Source organism: Ascidiella aspersa, chromosome 3 (genome assembly GCF_963924565.1).
Source record: "Ascidiella aspersa chromosome 3, kaAscAspe10.2, whole genome shotgun sequence".
Lineage (NCBI taxonomy): Eukaryota > Metazoa > Chordata > Ascidiacea > Phlebobranchia > Ascidiidae > Ascidiella > Ascidiella aspersa.
In genome coordinates this window covers 3,109,113-3,128,425 of record NC_139449.1, presented here as the reverse complement: position 1 = coordinate 3,128,425, position 19,313 = coordinate 3,109,113, and the positions used below count along the sequence as shown (strand labels likewise).

At 33.3% G+C, this 19,313-nt stretch overlaps 1 protein-coding gene across 1 annotated transcript; it reads right to left on the bottom strand.

Moving 5' to 3' along the window:
• Positions 1–204: 204 nt before the first annotated feature.
• LOC146158110 (zinc metalloproteinase nas-15-like) lies at positions 205–13,014 on the bottom strand. Its single transcript, XM_083383783.1, has 12 exons — positions 12,969–13,014; positions 12,454–12,522; positions 9,715–9,905; positions 9,288–9,426; positions 7,918–8,050; positions 6,903–7,000; positions 5,301–5,364; positions 4,696–4,775; positions 3,013–3,085; positions 2,415–2,506; positions 1,663–1,720; positions 205–337 (listed from the first exon to the last, which is right to left on the bottom strand). Exons 1-12 carry the CDS (start codon positions 13,012–13,014, stop codon positions 205–207), a joined length of 1,176 nt encoding a protein of 391 aa, XP_083239909.1.
• Between the last annotated feature and the right edge of the window lie 6,299 nt (positions 13,015–19,313).

The following is a 19,313-nucleotide window of genomic DNA, read 5'->3' as shown; positions in this document are numbered from 1 at the left end:
GTCCATATTCACGTGTTTGTGGAAAAGATAGACTAGTACATTTTATCGCATATTACGTGTGCTTCTGCTTGGTGCATTTTAATTGTTTTTATTCCAATTTTGACCTGATGAAGCACGGTTGTGAGAAAGCTTGCCAAAATTACAGTTCAATGTTTTGCTCAACATTGCCATCTGATTTTCAGTTTTAAAATTTTACAAATGCGCCTATAAAGCAACGATTAAACCGGCTTTCATTTGATCAGTTTGCAAACCTGGACATGTCCCGCACATAACTGGGCAGTACCAGTGCATCAGTTCGGGTTCTTCTTCACAAGTCACGTCAAAACTTCTGCAAACACTACAACACAGACAAGCACATTAAGTTAGAAGATCAATTATTTGCGGTGTATATAGGTTCCCAACCTGAGGTTTACGCACCACGGTGATAAGCTAAGCTTTTCCAGGTTTTTAGGGCCTCTGTAAACTTGGAAAATCAAGTATCATTATTTTGATTAAAGTGTTTAATTTTTTTCGGTCAAACTTAATTGACCTTGGAGCATAATGGTTGGAGGTTTTAGTAAGACGTAATAAGAATATCAAAGCCCATACAAAAGTAGGTAGCATTTTGTGAACGTTTCGAAAAACTCTTTATTAACTCTTTTTATGATGTTGAAAATGAATAAAGAGTTATTCGAAACGTTCAAAATGATATCTACTTCTGTATGGGCTTTAATTGACCTGCAATCTGAAATCTTAGGCTAGTGCTTGAGGCAAGCTTATTTTAAAATACTTATAAGTACTTTCCAGCAAAACTGAATACTTTTGAGACGAGGTACGCCAGTATAAACTGTGTTGTAAACAAGTCGTTTAAAATAACTTAATTCCCAGTAAAGTCATTTGCAAATATAAAGTCAATTTCAGTCAAAAAAAAAAAGTCATTTGCAAAATATAAAGTCAATTCCAGTCAAAGGGTATGTCAACTTCGAGTCACGTCACTGACATAAAAATTTAACGTTAACCTATTAAAATGGATAAATCCGCCCGCTTATGAAAATTAAACTAAAATATAACAATATTGCAACATATGGAAAGCAAATTGCTTTACGTGCGACAATTGAAATAAATAACTCAACTTTATGACAAAAAATAAAAAAAATAAGACATTTAATTTAAACTCAAATTAATTGACACAAGACTTAAATTAACTCATGTCATTTCAAAACAGGGAGTCGAACCGGAACCGAACCGGAACTTTATGAACCGGTTTTGGGTCAATTTTTGTCCGAACCGTAACCGAACCTGAACCGGGTTTTGTAGAATTTTAAGAAGCCGAACCGGAACTGAACCGAATATTTTGAAAGAACCTGAACCTTAACCGAACCCGAACCTGTAAATAAAAGCGGTTCGCTCCAGCATGACGTCACAACTTCTATTTTACAGAGTCGAGTTACGCCATGTTCGAAATTTCATGAAAAATATATGAATATTGAATAAATAAAACGTAGATTTTTTAATTTTTAGATATTTCAATAATGAGTTGCTGGTTTTTAATACGTCACGTAACTTAGATTAAATGACTTGCAATTTTGGAAAAGTCAAACGGTTCGACTCCCTGTTTCAAAATGACTGCTGATATTATATCAATATTTAACAAGTCAAGTTGCGAAAACAAAATCAACTTACCTTTTTCCATAGACGACATCAAAGCCATCGATGTTTTCGCAAACTTCATCGTTTCTTGCTAAAAACGTACATATTGCTGTCAAATTATTATTATCAATCAGCAGGCCTACTACGTTTATTGATTTATTAGGCATATTGAAACCTTTTTTTTTTTATTCCAGGTGCACTAAAGCGACTCTAAAAAATCTCTTTTTTACAGAAATAGGTTGCATTTTGCAAACGATTCAAATAAATCTTAAGATAATGGCTGGAGATTGTAGTTTGACGTTGAATAAATTAATATAAAGAATTTAAAAGTAAAAGTTCAGAATACGCATTATATCGGGTGCAAAAATAACTTGAATGATATCCAACAGTTGGTTTGTCCTATCCTACAATATCGAATCATAACCGATACACGATACCAAGGGGTAGCACACTTATCCGATACTAGAGTGGCATTCGGTTATTTTCATAAGAATGTAAATGGGATATTTTTTTGTTCGTTTTAGCATAGCGTATGCTTTTTAGACTGTAAAAATAACCAACAACTCGTTCCTGACAATTCAAACTAATTATTCCGTTTAAACTCTAAACAATATGAAAATGCCGTTTGACAAAGTAGAATTTTCAGTATAAATTCGAATTAGATACTAGAAATTAGAGCACACAAGCCTTTTTCAAATTAGATTAAAACGAATATAAAAGCCGCATTTTGCTCTAACTTGATGAATTAGAAAACTAGAACTATTTCTTTGTGCAAGTCTACTAACCAGGACACCATCCACAAGTGAAGGAACAGTGTTTCCTCATGTATACCTCATCTGATTCACATCTACCCTCACGCTTCAACCAATCACAGGCACTGTGTTAAGAAACACAGAGCAGTGACTTAGGTTAGTTACATGACTCGACTTAAGAGCACTTAAAGCAATCTTCTAATGACTTGGTTAATTACATGAATTTACTTAAGTAGACTCAAAGCAGCCTGGAGTTAAGTCAAATAGAACTTAAGTTAAGTTCGAGTTAAGTTAAATAGACTTAAGCTAAGTCAATGGTGACTTAACTTAATTACACACAAAGCAGTCTGATAATAATGACTAAAGTTAATTACATAACTCGACTTAAGTTAAGTTAATGATGACTTAACTTCACTACACTCGAAGCAGTCTGGTGAAAACATTTCTTTTTAACCCGAGTCATTTGTCTAAAAGAATTAAATCAAGTAAAGTCAAGTCATTTGAAACAGTCCGACGCACTTAAGTCATTGCAACACTGGTTCGGTGACCCCGGTTTAGAACACAAAGGTTTAAATGTATCTGGGATTCTCAAGGCGTCAATTGACAGGTCAAAATAATCCAAAGCTCTTACTCTTTCGCAAAAAGGAGCATGCAGTTATCCCTATACATTCGATCGGCGCAATCGCGTCCTACGTTCGGTGGAGCTGCAAAAATAAAAATACATTTAGATGTTTTAAAAGAGATTCATATTTCAGAGAGTGCCGTCAATCGGCTTAAAATGAGTTTCTTAGAAATGTTTTAAAATTGGTTTGAAGCAATGGTGTAAAAGAACGAGTTCAACCGAAAAACAGTTAAAGTGTTTTAAAATGGTTTAAAATGGTTAAATACAATGCTGAAAAGTGGGTATAAGAATAATTTTAACAAGTAGAAAACTTTTTTGAAAACACTAATTCAAAGTAATTTAGAAAGTGGTTTAAATCAACAAAAAATTTACTAATAATTGTGAAAAGCAACAGTAGGCTACACAGGCCTTTAAAAAAGCTTACCGAAATAAATGGATCTATAAATGGAATGTGCAGACATACAGTACACTATTTAAACCGTGCCATTATTGTTGGCCAAAACGACCAGAAGGGTTGACCACACAATACACATTGTGTATAAAGGGTTACCATCTGCTAAGACCAAAAAATAAGCACGCTACTACGAAAAATAAGCACGTTTTTGATAACTTGGATCGTTGGGGGGAGGCATCCAAATACAATACTGTCAAAAACACTTGTTGTTGTCTGCGCCAAATGAATCTTAAAGCAGCTTAATCGCGCAAAGCTAAAAAAATGAGTTTATTAGGTTAAATTGGCGAAACTTCCGTAACGTGTATGGCGAGGGTTTACCAAACATGTATAGTAAACCGTATATTGAGACTTAATATATTCTAAAATAAGACAAACTAAGCACACAACTCAAAAATAAGAACGTTTCTTAGAAATAAGCACATTAGGATTTTTTAAGACACTGCAATCAAAAATAAGCACAAATCTTAGAAATAAGCACATTAGTATTTTTTAAAACGCTGCAATCAAAAATAAGCACGTTTCTTAGAAATAAGCACGGTATGGTAACCCTGACTATATATCAGTGGACTTAAACCTATGGCTGCGGCCATATAGGGCTCTTTTGGTGACGCTGATAAGTTTAACTTATCATTCTAGCATGATTTGAATAAAACGGCACTGTACCATGACCTTTTTTAAACTGTAGTTTTTACTTAGTTAACGCAAACAGTAGCAAACTTTTTCCGCGCTTCGCATGAATCCTGTTTATCTGTACGAGGTCGTTAATTCGTTTGACGTAATTTTTTTATAATGTAAAATATCATGGCAGACCGTAGTTAAAGTTTTTGCAAACTTTGCCAATGCATTTTTACGCGCCTAATATATAGAAATAAAGCAAACATTCCCATTTAAATCACTATTTTTACCAACCTAAACTAAGATGTTAAACACTTTTATACGGCGCTCATCGAAACACAGTGTTCAGCTTTTATGACTCGCTTAGCTGAAAAGATTCCCAACGTTTGCTGTATATGTACATTTTAGTCTAACAGCGAATGTCAAAGCCCAAAATTTTGAGTAAATCGAAATCATCTGGAGTAACTGATGATGGTATTAAGATGATGTCTCAAACTTTTTGGCTTTGTAAATATCAAGCTACATTATAGATCCGTGCATAGTGTAACACTACAGATCCGTGCATGATGTACCCAAACGATTTTTGTTTGGTAACAGTGTTCGATCATTTACATGTAACTTACGCTCACAAAGACCACAAGTAGAAAGACAAGTGTTGCCGTTTTCTGCGCATTCTCCTCTAGCTTTCAGTGCGAGACACTCACTGCATATCACAAGAAAAATAATAAAAATTAAAATATGAAATAACCAGTGTTTGTGACCACATGCGTCGGTAAACTGCAGTGTTGTAATCAAGTCATTTTAACATGACTTAAATCCCAGTCAAGTCTTTTGTAAAAGACTTAAGTCTAAGTCAAGTCATTTGGAAAATAACTTAAGTCCAAGTCAAGTGATTTTGAATAAATAACAATTCAAGACTTAATACAAAAATAAATGTTAATCTATTAAAATTAGTCTCTCGTCTGATTATGAGCAATAAAGCAACATTTAGCAAGAAAACTATTAAAATAAAATAAATAATCCTATTTAGTTAAAAAATGCTTAATGAAGGCACTTCGTTTCAACCAAGTCATTTTCCAAAACACTTAAATCAAGTGAGGTAATTCAAATACAGTGACTTAAGCCAAGTCATTATAAAACAGTGACTTAAGTGCACTTAGTGAAGTCAGCTATTGAATCAAGTAAATAAAACACTGACAGATGGGAACAGGCTAAGAGTTGTTCTCACCTTCTAGTGTGTATGTCGGCGCAATACGGTGGTGGTCTAGCCTCAACCGGACGCGGATTGAGATCTAAATTGGAGAGTGTGTGAGACAACAATAAAAAAAAACGAGTAAAAACAGGATAAGACATTTTTGAAGGAATATATATTTCGCCTATACTGCTATCGTAATTTCCTCGTAAAAAGTAGCCGAAAGTACAATACACATAAATTTAGCAAAGTGATAATAACATTACTAAAAAAATTAAAAGCTTGATTTATGAAAGCAGTTCAGATAATATAAAAATTAAAAAAACAAAACTAGAAGAAAACTATGGATTTCTAAAAGGTGATGTAATGCAAAGTCGAGATACAAAGGAAAAATTTAAAAAAGGAAGTGCTTCGGGCATACTTTGAAAATGGCGAATATCAAGAGAGAAAAAGTGCAATTTAACAATATCAGTAACTCGTTTTACGAATGCGAAAGTTTGAAGTGCCTAAAAATTGCAATTTCAAATTGACCGAATTGGCAAGCTTTACTTGATTTAAAAAATACATGATAAAAACAAATGTGTAGTGTTTGCTTTTGGGGGGACTGGGCAATCATTGCTACAAAAGATGTTTGTTTATTTTACCATAACCATGGTACACATTTAAACTAGATGAAATGTTATAATGAATTCGATACTGTGGATCATCTTTACCTACTTGATCATCAAATTATTTAATTGATGTAAAAGGCTTGACTTGAATTTAGGTGCTTTAACACTGGCTTATTTTTATGACATTCGTATACGTAAAACGAGTGTCACGTCATGTTTTGTCTGTGCGGTGCTGCTTTGCATTAGATAGTTTTCTTCTGACAGCCTGATGTTTTGTTTTTAAACTTTTTTACTTAAACCTATACTGATTCCTTAATTTTGTGACCTTTTTTATTAATTTTATTATTATTTTGCTTTGTATATTATGTATGTTACTTTACTTATAGGAACTGACGATGCCAATATAGGCGAAATATATATTCCTTTTTTTTAAAAATGTCTGATCCTGATTTTACTCTGGTTTTTAAACTTTGAGTTTTATAGTTTATATACGTAAAACAGTATCCTTGAATTGGGTATTTGCTCAAAATGATGAGTTATTAACTTAGGGGCATAATAGTTGGAGGGGATAAAAAGACGTAGTAAGAATATCAAACCCTATCCACAAGTAGGTATCAAGATGTTGAAAATGAACAAATAGGTAATCAAAACGTTTAAAATGACACCTACGTTTGTATGGCATTTGATATTCTTACTATGAGTTGTTAACTTTATCACACTTGGCAAAAAATGTTGTGTTTTTTATCATTTTAATTGATAGCTTGACCAAGCAAAAATGTTGAAGTTTTACCTCATTTCTCATTCTCTAAAAACAAAATTACAGAACAAAAAATAATCAGTAGGTTTCTTTGATATCTTATATCTTACGTACCCATTTAAGAAAGTATTACAATGAAAAATTTAAAATTTGAAAACGTTTTGTTTTGGGGGGTAAAATGATTTGCAGACAAGTGAAAACAGTTGAAAACTCATGTTTTAATCTTACGGCGCAAACCCAACGTAAACAAATAATAGTGTTTTCCCTTACCCGGGCATTTATATTTGGCGTGAATTTGTCTGATGTCTTCAACGGAAAGACTAGCCCGGTTATCGTGTGCACCACTCCTCAGAATTGGTCGCCCCGTCCTGAAATAAATCACCAAGCAAGTTTTAACTAAACACCTGTAGTTGCAAAATTTTCTTCCACAAAAATTTAAAACAAAATAAAACAAAATAATAAAATTATGAGTTAAGTTTTGATTTTAATAAAATATTGCTGGTAGAACAATTTAAAATTGGTTTTACGAATGTTACTAAATGCCTGTAACATTCTTACCAAACTGTAGAATTGTGCTTTCAGCAAAAATTTATTTAAAAAAATAAATAATAAAATAAACCTGAATGTTTTTTTTTAATTTTTTTTTAATATATATTCATTCGTACATATCGTACTACACTTCGAATGATCGAATTAAGAAAACTGATGATGCCTTTTCATAAGGCCAAATAGTTTTTTGTGTAAAAATTAAATAAATGATTTTATGTTTTATACCTGCTTTTAAAAACAGTCTTAAGATTACTCAAGATATTCAATGCCTTGGTCTGCGGAGAATCGTACTCGGGACAAAACAGAGTCGGTTTATTTGCTGGAGTCTGAACTACCCAAGTCCCGAATACGACGTGCGCATGCGCAGTACCAAATTTTATACTGATGAAGCCGCCAACTGTAAATTGTTAAGGCGAAATATTTTCCAACCACATTTTGTGGGTAGATAAATTATAGGACACCCCTATGAGTGGATTGCTGAATATCCATCTACTCGGGACTCGAGTCAGACCACCCAAAACTACCTGTTCGACTCGCGCGTACTCATTACCAAAATTCGAAACTATTTAAACCGCAAACTGTAAATGGAAACGATGTATAGCAAATGAGTTATAAAATCGCACATTTGGCTGGAGTCGGACTCTAGATTCGGAATCAGCCATTAACTGATTTCTGAATGACTTGCTGGATGCAACAATATATAATAATGAAGAAGACGTAACTGTGTTAAACTTACCATCTATCCACAATCGTCGGTAAATCGCTTCTTATTGACATTTTGAAGCCGTCGTATTGCATAATGGAATCAACGTCGTATGGTGAACCAAAATCGTGCAGATCTGGCCTTTTTTTAAAACTGCCTTTGTATCCTGGAAATATTTTTTTTTGTGTGAAACGTAAATTTCGAAGTGCCCCCGATAAGTTATTTTGAAATTATCCGGATTAAAACTTCGGTCCGAGCCAAGTCATTTGCGAAAAATATCAGTTCAAAACAGTTTCCATAATAAGTCAAGGCTAAGTCGTTTGCATTAAAAATAAAATGTTTTGTTTATTATGATTAAAGTGGGCAAACTCCTTTCATTCTAAGTGATATTCCGATTAGCAAACAAGCAAATGTGAATCTAAGAAGGAAAACTGTTTTAAAAATAAAACTAAGTCCAACCATATTTTAGCAAATATTATTTAGAAACACCCAACACTAAGTAAGGCAGTTGCCTCTATGACCTACGACAAGTTAAGCTATTCGCCTAAAAAACTTGAGTTCAGTCAAACATTTTTCAACAGTGACTTAAACGCACTTAAGTCAAGGCATCGATTTATATTTTAAATTACCCAATGACGACCGAAAGTGCTGACTCATAAACAACCTTGCCGTGTAGCGCAAAACACAGTTTATTCAAATAGCTATTGCTAGGGTAATATCGGTAATATCAGATCGTACCCGATGCCAAGTGTTAGTATCGGTTCTCGTCCGATACTAGGGTTGTATCGTTGCCGATGCGCTACCAAATTAATATGAGAATTCCAGGCATAATTTACGATACAAGGCAGCATTTCTACTTTAAAACGTAAATTTATTAAAAAAGAGCAGGTTCACAAGTAAAGATAACTAAAACTCTAAAGCAAAATTTATCCAAATATCTTGCAAAAATAGATTTCAACGTATATTTGCTTGTTCTAATATAGTAATGACGTCATTTGGTATCAAATTAAATCAATAAATTTTGTTCAAATATCGGGTATTGCTATCACAATAAAATGTCAAGCATTGGACATCCCTATAAACTAAAGGTATTTTGGAATATAACGGCCGGAGATTGTAGTAAGACATGGTAAGAACATCAAAGCCCATACAGAAGTAGGTGGCATTTTGAACGTTTCGAATATTTATTTTTTCAATCAGTGCCTTCTCACTATGTTAAAAATGAAAAAGCGTTATTCGAAACGTTCACGATATGCAACCTACTTCTGTATGGGCTTTCATATTCTTACAGCTTCGTACCTACTTATGTATAGACTTTGATGCTCTTGCTACGTCCTACAGGTATTGTATAGCAGTTAAACCGCTTACTGTCCATTACGGCAAAGGTATTGAAGCCCACTTACCTGGACGGATGTTTTTCCAGTTAATTGTGACGTAACGATCTCGGTCCGCCCTTGCTTGCTCATGCCAGAAGCCCAGAGTGTGCATAAGCTCATGCAGGACTATTCCGATCTGTTGGCCGCACCCACTTCCGATACGAACCTTACGAAATACCGCGAAAAGTTTATTTAGTTGAAAAAAAAACAAAGAAGTTTGAGGCAGGGCTACGCTACAGTTAGCTAAAAACAACAATATTTTATTAAGTACCGAGTCCGGATCCGACTCTAAAGCCTGTACCGCAATTTTTACGTGATAAACATATGATGGATATTCAGCAATCTACCCCCCCGACTTAGGCAACCGTCGGCCCTCGCCTTAAGGGCCAGCGTCTTACTTTCATATAGCAAAGCCCAAAGCCAAACTGGTAACCCCGAGTTAAAACTAACTTACATTGCATCGTCTCGGATAGTAACCGATATTTGCTTCGCATCTACTGCTTGTGGAGCGGACAACATAAAAGTAAAGGTGTGGTTCTCTCTGTAGCGATCCATTTTGGACAAATCTCACGCAAGTTGTACTTCGATAGATTTCGAACGCTTGTTCCAGGACACGCTTTATCTCCGCAGTAACTGGACTGGTGCCTAGGATCCGCAAAAAATGTTTAGTCGGTTTTGTTCATATCTTTTAACCAATCGACAGTGTTGAAAACAAGTCACTATGAACTGACTTTAATCCCAGTCAAGTCATTTCATAAATAATTAAAGTCAAAGTCGAATCTTTTAGAAACAGTAACAAGTCCCGGTCCAAGTCATCAGTTGGCCAAGTCAAGTCATTATTAAAGCAAAACATCTCCAAGTCAAGTCTTGATATAAAAGTAAAACGTTCAACTATTAAATGTGGTAAACTTGAGCGAGTATGAGCTATAGTTTAACTAAAATACTAAAATATAAAAGTTGTATATCTCTTTTTCTGTATAAGGTTATTTTGCTTAAAGGTTTCAGGGTTTCATAATTTTAATAATAATATGAGATGATGTCCTTCACTACCTATTAAGAAACAAATACATTAACAGTTTACTTTTTACTCCAGTGATCATTCAAATGCAACCAACTATATATGGCTTTTGTGTATCTTTTCTGTACAATGATATATGGTTTCCGACATTTGGCATGAAAGCGCCTAACTGGATCCTTCAAGGTTACATCAACTGTAACGATAAACAAAAAATAGAAATATTTGTAAATAAATTAAAAGAAAAACAAGTTATAATTATCTGGTTAAAACAGCCATTCTGAGCAGTTTAGCTGTCATTATTGCATACCGAGAAAAATTCTATGTGTCATCAAGGGATTTCAGTGGGACATTTTCATGCAAAGAATCTGATATCATATATATATCATTGCGTGCAAAATGATACACAAACACCATATATAGCTGTGCGTACCGAAAATATTTCTTTTTTTGTTCTTTATACAGCTCAGCAAAACTCAAACTATTTCAGTTTGTCTTTTTCATGTGAAAAGTCAGAAATCATATGTATATCATGTGTAAAATAATGTACAAACGCCGTATATAATTGCCATTTATACGTACTGTTACGTAAATCGTCAGAATAAACGTAGGGAATTTCGACTTGTCCTACTGCATTCTTAGGCCATTGACCCCTCCCTGGCTCCAAAGCAGCTCTTGTTCCTCTCGACACTTTCTCGAAAAAAAAAGAAAATATCGTTACAAAAAATCCGAAGTTATCGATAAGATTCTTAACTAAGGTTGACGATAAATGCAGAAAACAAAGGGTTAGCCAGCATTTTGTTGACCAACATTTTTAACACAAACACGAATGAAACAGTTTTTTTTTCTGCGAAACGCAACTATTTAGTGTTAAATAGATCATTTCAAATCAAATGCAGTTAGTAATGGCTGGGGTGTGTAGTTACACATAAAATAAATAGCAAAGCCTAAACAAGTATAGCCAACATTTTGTGAACCTTTTATATTAAATTACATTCACTAAACACTGCCTAGTTATGAATTGCCTTAATATTAAGTCTACAAATCAACTGATTCTTTAAAATTGGTTTTGATGAAAAATGCATAAAGTGCCATTATGCACGTGTTAAACCAATTTTAAATTCTAGAGCAAGTTAAATTTTACTTATAAGTGCTATAATTCGGATAATCAAAAAATTGACTGTAATAAATGACATTAAAAAACGACCATTTACGCTTTGAAAATTAGGTGTTAGAAAACTCACGTGACCACAGTAGTTTGAGTTTGTGCGCTCGATTTTTACTTTTTTATGAAAACCTCAGTTTCAACACATTCATTGGTTCCTGATTTGCTATGACCAAAGCTTTCTAACATTGCATCAAATCGGTATCGGATGGTTGTGTTTGTGTAACTTACGAATAATTTCCGAGGTTTCTTCAGGCAAATTTTCTTCTTCATTAGTTGAATTTTCTTGCGTTTGGCTTCCAAAAAGTTTACATTTGTGTGTTTTTAAAAAACAATAAAAATTCATAACAGGTCGAAAAGATATACGGTTGAATTTGAAGTGCTGGGGTAGATTTTATAGTTACGGAGGTTCCTAGTAAAATTTTAGTCAATTTTCTGTTTACCTACAAAAATGCTGACTGTACAAAGAAAAAAACTGTTTGTATAGAGCAGATGTTTTTAAACTTTGCGTTGTAATGCCCTGGTGCGCCAATTTAATTATCTTCTCAGACATTCCCAACAGAAAGAAATATAATTGAAACCGCTTAAAAGCAAATTATCCAAAAAGTGATATAATTTTCAATGAAAATAGTTTATTTAAAAAAACAGGTTTTCGCACTGTATTTTCGCACTGTTTTCGCACGCCATTTAATTTTCCCTGTTTTAAGACCGAAAACAGCAAATCTCGTGTGTTTTTTCGTTTAATGACTTCAGTTCTAGGAATTTCATGTCCACCCATGCCGACGCAAACCAGTTAATTTTTTGCTGATATAACAACTTGCTTGCTCGATCACACGCAAACACGCACTTATGCACGCACATACGCACTTTTACACGCACACACGCACGCACGTACGCGCGCACATACATACACACACGCACTTAAGAGTATTGCAAAAATTCAACGTTCAGTTCAGTCAATCGGACAAACTAAAATTGGCAAATACACACACAAATGATTTTGTGTAACTTACGAATGATTTCCGAGATTGCTTCAGGAGAATTTTCTTCTTTATTATTTAAAATTCCTTGCGTCCGGCTTCCTAAAAGTATACATTTGCGCGTTTAAAAAAACAATTAAACTTCAAAACAGGTCGAAAAAATCTACTGTTAAATTTAAAGTGTAGATTTTAGTTACGGAGATTCCCAGTGAAATGTTTGTTAAATTTTATCTTTACCAGCAAAAAATTTACTGAACAAAGACAAAAATTGTTAGCATTTATTTAGATCAGAAACTCTAAAACTGGTTGGGAGTACGTAAACTAATTTTGGGGGGTCATTTAAAGCTTAATTAAAATATTAGTGTATTATTTATTAGAAATTATAAATTTTCAAACAAAATAGTTAAGTTAAAAATAACACATTTTTTTTAAAGCGATGAATTTTTCAAAGGAAATAGTTAAGTTAAAAACAAGACATTTAAGCACTGTATATAGACGCTATTTTATCTTCTCAAAAAAGGTACTACTGAAATGAAGATATAACCCACCTGTGATTGCCACAATTAGAAGTACAACCAAACATATCCGCACCATTTTTACACTTCTGTATACAAAACGATAACGATACCATGGGCTTCTACAAAGACACTTGGTCACTAACGCTGGTAGTTCTCACTTATATAGCCTGGCTGCGTACTGTTAAGGAAATGGCATTTACATTAAAGGCCGCTCTATGATAATTCTATGTTTTGTGTTTTCTTGAGCAATATGTAAAGCTCAGAGTTTTGCATTTGTTAACAACAACAAACTAAACGGGTCAGCGTTCTATTTGCGTGCAAATTTTACATGTAACTTTGGAGCATGTTTACTGTTGTTGATCTATATTTTAAAGCTGACTTGAAATGGTTACACCAGGCGTAATTTAACTGGGGTCTATTAACTCCCTGGGGTACGTAAACTAGTTTTAAGGCGGCCTTGAAGGCCTAATTAAGATATTAATGTATTATTTTAAAAGTAATGAGTTTTCCAAATAAAATAGTTTAGTTAAAAAACGTTTCAAATTTTCCTGACCGAAAACTTAAAATTTCTTAACTATAGTTATATTTTATGGCCTCAGTTTATAACGTCAGCTCTTAAAATTACCATTCGAATGGGTCTAACCTAAGTAAAAAATACATCTGCCTTCAACCAAAACGTACATGAAACCGGAATGTAATGTTCACTTTGACGCCAAACTTGTTTTTTGTTGATTTATTTGACCAGTTTCAGTATTTCTTTAGACTTAGCAGTGTTGTAATGACTTAAGTTAAGTCAATGATGACTTGACTTAAGTGCACTTAAGTCACTGTTTTTAAACGACTTGACTTGACTTAAGTCATTTGGACAAAATGACTTGACTTGACTTAAGTCACAAATGACTTGGGTTTGAAATAAAGCAAGTATTTTTTTTTATAAAATTAAGCTATTTGTCCAATTTTTGCACTAAAAACAAATTGCTTGCTATATGTTCCGTTTTCCTTGTTTTTTAGTTCAGTTATTGTTCAGAGTCATACGAGTTTAAAAATTTTAATAGTTTAACGTTTTATTTTTATGACAAGGACATGACTTGAAGTTGACTTGCTTTAATTATGACTTGACTGGGACTTGACTTGCGCAACTGATGACTTGGACTGGGACTTCTTGTTATTTATTTCGAAGACTTGTTATTTATTCGAAAAGACTTGACTTGAACTTAAGTCATTTTGAAATGACTTGTTTACAACACTGAGACTCAGAGTTAAGCATTAAATAGGAACAGCGACGTATAGCATATATAACATAATATTAAAGAAAGCCCGCATTTAAGCCAACAATTCAACATGGTGTCTGAATGAAAATTAAAATGCCATAACTTTCGGTTTTTATCTGGTATATTTTTACATATAACTCAACCTTTCTTCGTGGCGACCGAAATTTTAGGCGTATGTAGAAAATCCAAGCTTTCGCGACCAAATTGTGGTAAGTGAAGACACTAGTAGACGAATAGCACAAATAAAATCAATTTATTTATTATACGCACTATCGTTTGTATTTCTCCAGCGGTTTTCTCAAATTTTATAGGAAACTTGCTCAGAACGGACCTCAATAAGTCTAACCATATAAACAACTGTAAATCAGCCGAGCTTCGGATCGTTTTTGTGTTTAATTACGTTTAAGGAGGCAGTAAAGTGTTTGCGCGGAAAAAAGCGTTTGTTTAATTTAAAATTCGAGTTCGCACGTCGTCATCCATTCTACTAATGAAAAGTGTGATAAAACTACTTTTCAGTGTTTGTTAACGTTTTAAGTGAAGGCACACCTGGCGAGCGAAGCAAGCGCGATTTTTTTTAGGTATACCGGCATTTCTTTGAAATTTAAGTTTTTATTACATTGCCGAAAATAAAATTTTGTTAAAAATATATGTTTAATATTTCGAATATGTTTTCGGTGACGCACTTGGCTGCCTTTCACGGCGCAACGGTAAAGCGCTGATCGAGGTAAAAACACGGCTTTAAAACGTAAACAAAGCGGGCGTAGAATGATGATTCGCGCGAAGCGCGAACATTTTTTGCACTTACGTATAGTTAAAATAGTCAAAAAGTATGTTAAATGGACTTTGTCTAATTTGTCAAAGAGGCGGCGGGCCGGATAAATTACATCGGCGGGCCGGATCCGGCCCCCGGGCCGTAGGTTGCCGACCCCTGACTTAGACCATGTCACTTTACTGCTCTCAATATATTGCTTATAGCCTACTGTTTTCTATTGACTCGACCTGTCAGTTGTATTTGTTAACGAGAAGATTGTAATGCATTATAGTTTATTTCTGAATATTACCGTATGTGTGTTGGGCGAAACATGAGTAAGCAAAAACAAACTGATGTTATACGAGGCAAAACAATTAATCAAATTTATACGCTGTTTTAAAGAGTGTACAGGGTTGAGAATTTCCTTATTTTTTTTACAAATAAATAATAATGTGTTTAGCGAAAAGAAATCCTTTTTTGTTTTAGGTTTCGACGTTTTTTGTTAACGCCTTCTCGGGTTTAAAAAAATACAAAAAGTCCACATAAGGTATAAAGCTGGTTAATTTTTTTATAACAACAACTTAATACTCAAACACTTGACCATACAAATCCGATTAATGTGTTTAGCGGAAGAATCCACTTCAAACATCTAAAAAAAATTTTTGGTGAAGTTCAGTACAAGAAACGTATTTTTCATTTTGTCTAATAAACGTAGCAATCATGCAGAATGCAAATAAACACAAATACTTTTATAATAATAAAAGAAGAATAAGTCTTTCGAGGTTTCTCTTTTCGGTGATGCTGAACCTTTGTCTAACAAAGACCACAAGACTTGCATAACACGGCGTTTTTCCCACAATTTTCCTCTCTAACCACATAGTTGCAATGTTGCTTTCTGAAAGTAATTTGAATCACAGTTACAATTTTAAATGTTTAGCAGCAGGGCTGCGGAGTCGGTTAAAAATAACCCGAGTCCGACTCCGGCCAAATGTGCTACTTCGTCGAGTCCCGAGTCCGGCCCTGACCCTACAGCCTGTGTTCCGCTAATTTAAGTAACTAAAATAACGTGGATATTCAGCAATCCACTTATAGGGGTGTCGCATAATTCATTCACTCACAATACATGTTTGGAAAATGTTCCACCATACGCTATTCCACTTTACAATTCCAGTTGGCGGCCATATCAGTTTTAAAGTTTGGTACTGAGCATGCGCATGTCAGACTCTGGACTCGGGTAGTTTTACGTGGTCTTAGCCTACTCAAGTCCGCATCCCTGTTTCGCAGTAACACAATCAGCAACATTTTAAACAGTAATTGCGGGTTGTTTGTCTTAGTTCCCAGGTATTCAAAATGTGCTATACATTAGAGTTTCTGTCTACAGGATTAGAAATATAGGTTGTTCCGACAATTCAGTACATGGTAAACACAGTTTAGAATATAGGTAGAATTCGAAACCTCGAGTATACGCACACGAGAGTTGTAAACAAGTCATTTTTAAATGACTTGAGTCCAATTCATGGGATTTGTAAAAGAACTTTAATCCAAGTCAAGTCTTTTTAAAAAATTTTCAATTCAAGTTCCAGACAAGTCATAATTAGACCAATTCAATTCTAAGTCAAGTCTTTAAAAAAATTAAGCGTTAAAGTATTTTAAACTTGTCCGATTTTAAAGTATTTTAAACTTGTCCGATTAAACAAAAATCTAGTTAATCATCCCAATTTCAAGTCCTTTGGTTAGCAAATCCCAAAAAATAAAACCGTGCAGTAATAAAATTGGTAAACTCGTCCGATTAATTATGAGCAATAACCAGGTAAAATAGCAATAACGCAAAACAATATGGCGATCACAGGCACATACAGTACGTTGCATTTGTAAACGTTTCGAGAAAGCGAAAACTTATTTCAACATTGTAAAGAACGAACTTGCTTTTTTCATTCCAGTGACTGCGCAGCGTGGTCAAGACAAGGACTGTGCGAGAGTGAAGAAGCTTTCATGAGGGCTGTGTGCAGGAGAACGTGTGGCTGGTTAACGTGTGGCAATAGTAGATTCTTCGCTTTGACTGCTTAAATAACCTTGAGTGAGTTTTTAAAAAAGGCAAAAACGCAGTGCTGTAATGACTAAACGGCACGTAAAGCACTGTTGTTAAATGAATTAACTTGACTTAAGCTTTTTGATCAAATGACTTAGTTAAAAACGAAATGTTTTTATCGAGCAATTTTCTTAATTTTTGCACATAAAAATATTTTCTTGCTTAGGTTGTATTTATGTTATTTTTTACGTTTTTAAATGAATTGCCTTGACTTAAGCTATTGAACAAATGACGTAAAAATGAAAGGTTGAAACCTCCATACGGCTTTTTTCCACTCTTACCTTCATCACTAACTCTCCTAATAATTTCAACCCTAACCCAATTTCTAACCCTGTCAATTAACCTATACTCACACCTAACCCCTACTAGGAGTAAACCGTCAAAACAGCGGCGCCCAAACGTCGAGTAAAAGGGCCGATGCCAGACAAGTGTCCCGTATAGTCCCATACACTCCCCTCCGTTATTTGTGCATAGACCGTATTCCGATGAATTTAGGACTTTAGTTCTTATTCTTTACTGCGTAGGCTTACTTAATATCGTTGGTCTTAAATACTTAATATCGTTGGTCTTAAATACTTAATATTGTTGGTCTTAAATACTTAATATCGTTGGTCTTAAATACTTAATATCGTTGGTCTTAAATACTTAATATTGTTGGTCTTAAATACTTAATATTGTTGGTCTTAAATACTTAATATCGTTGGTTTTAAATACTTAATATTGTTGGTCTTAAATAATTAATATTGTTGGTCTTAAATACTTAATATTGTTGGTCTTAAATACTGAATATCGTTGGTCTTAAATACTTAATATTGTTGGTCTTAAATACTGAATATCGTTGGTCTTAAATACTTAATATTGTTGGTCTTAAATACTTAATATCGTTGGTCTTAAATACTGAATATCGTTGGTCTTAAATACTGAATATCGTTGGTCTTAAATACTTAATATTGTTGGTCTTAAATACTGAATATCGTTGGTCTTAAATAGTTAATATCGTTGGTCTTAAATACTTAATATTGTTGGTCTTAAATACTTAATATTGTTGGTCTTAAATACTTAATATCGTTGGTCTTAAATACTTAATATCGTTGGTCTTAAATACTTATTATTGTTGGTCTTAAATACTTCATATTGTTGGTCTTAAATACTTAATATTGTTGGTCTTAAATACTTAATATCGTTGGTCTTAAATACTTAATATTGTTGGTCTTAAATACTTAATATTGTTGGTCTTAAATACTTAATATTGTTGGTCTTAAATACTTAATATTGTTGGTCTTAAATACTTAATATCGTTGGTCTTAAATACTTAATATCGTTGGTCTTAAATACTTAATATCGTTGGTCTTAAATACTTAATATCGTTGATCTTAAATACTGAATATCGTTGGTCTTAAATACTTAATATTGTTGGTCTTAAATACTTAATATTGTTGGTCTTAAATACTTAATATCGTTGGTCTTAAATACTTAATATTGTTGGTCTTAAATACTTAATATTGTTGGTCTTAAATACTTAATATTGTTGGTCTTAAATACTTAATATTGTTGGTCTTAAATACTTAATATTGTTGGTCTTAAATACTGAATATCGTTGGTCTTAAATACTGAATATCGTTGGTCTTAAATACTTAATATTGTTGGTCTTAAATACTGAATATCGTTGGTCTTAAATACTTAATATTGTTGGTCTTAAATACTGAATATCGTTGGTCTTAAATACTGAATATCGTTGGTCTTAAATACTTAATATTGTTGGTCTTAAATACTGAATATCGTTGGTCTTAAATACTTAATATTGTTGGTCTTAAATACTTAATATCGTTGGTCTTAAATACTGAATATCGTTGGTCTTAAATACTTAATATCGTTGGTCTTAAATACTTAATATCGTTGGTCTTAAATACTTAATATTGTTGGTCTTAAATACTTAATATCGTTGGTCTTAAATACTTAATATCGTTGGTCTTAAATACTTAATATCGTTGGTCTTAAATACTTAATATTGTTGGTTTTAAATACTTAATATCGTTGGTCTTAAATACTTAATATTGTTGGTCTTAAATACTTAATATTGTTGGTCTTAAATACTTAATATCGTTGGTCTTAAATACTTAATATTGTTGGTCTTAAATACTTAATATCGTTGGTCTTAAATACTTAATATCGTTGGTCTTAAATACTGAATATCGTTGGTCTTAAATACTTAATATCGTTGGTCTTAAATACTGAATATCGTTGGTCTTAAATACTTAATATTG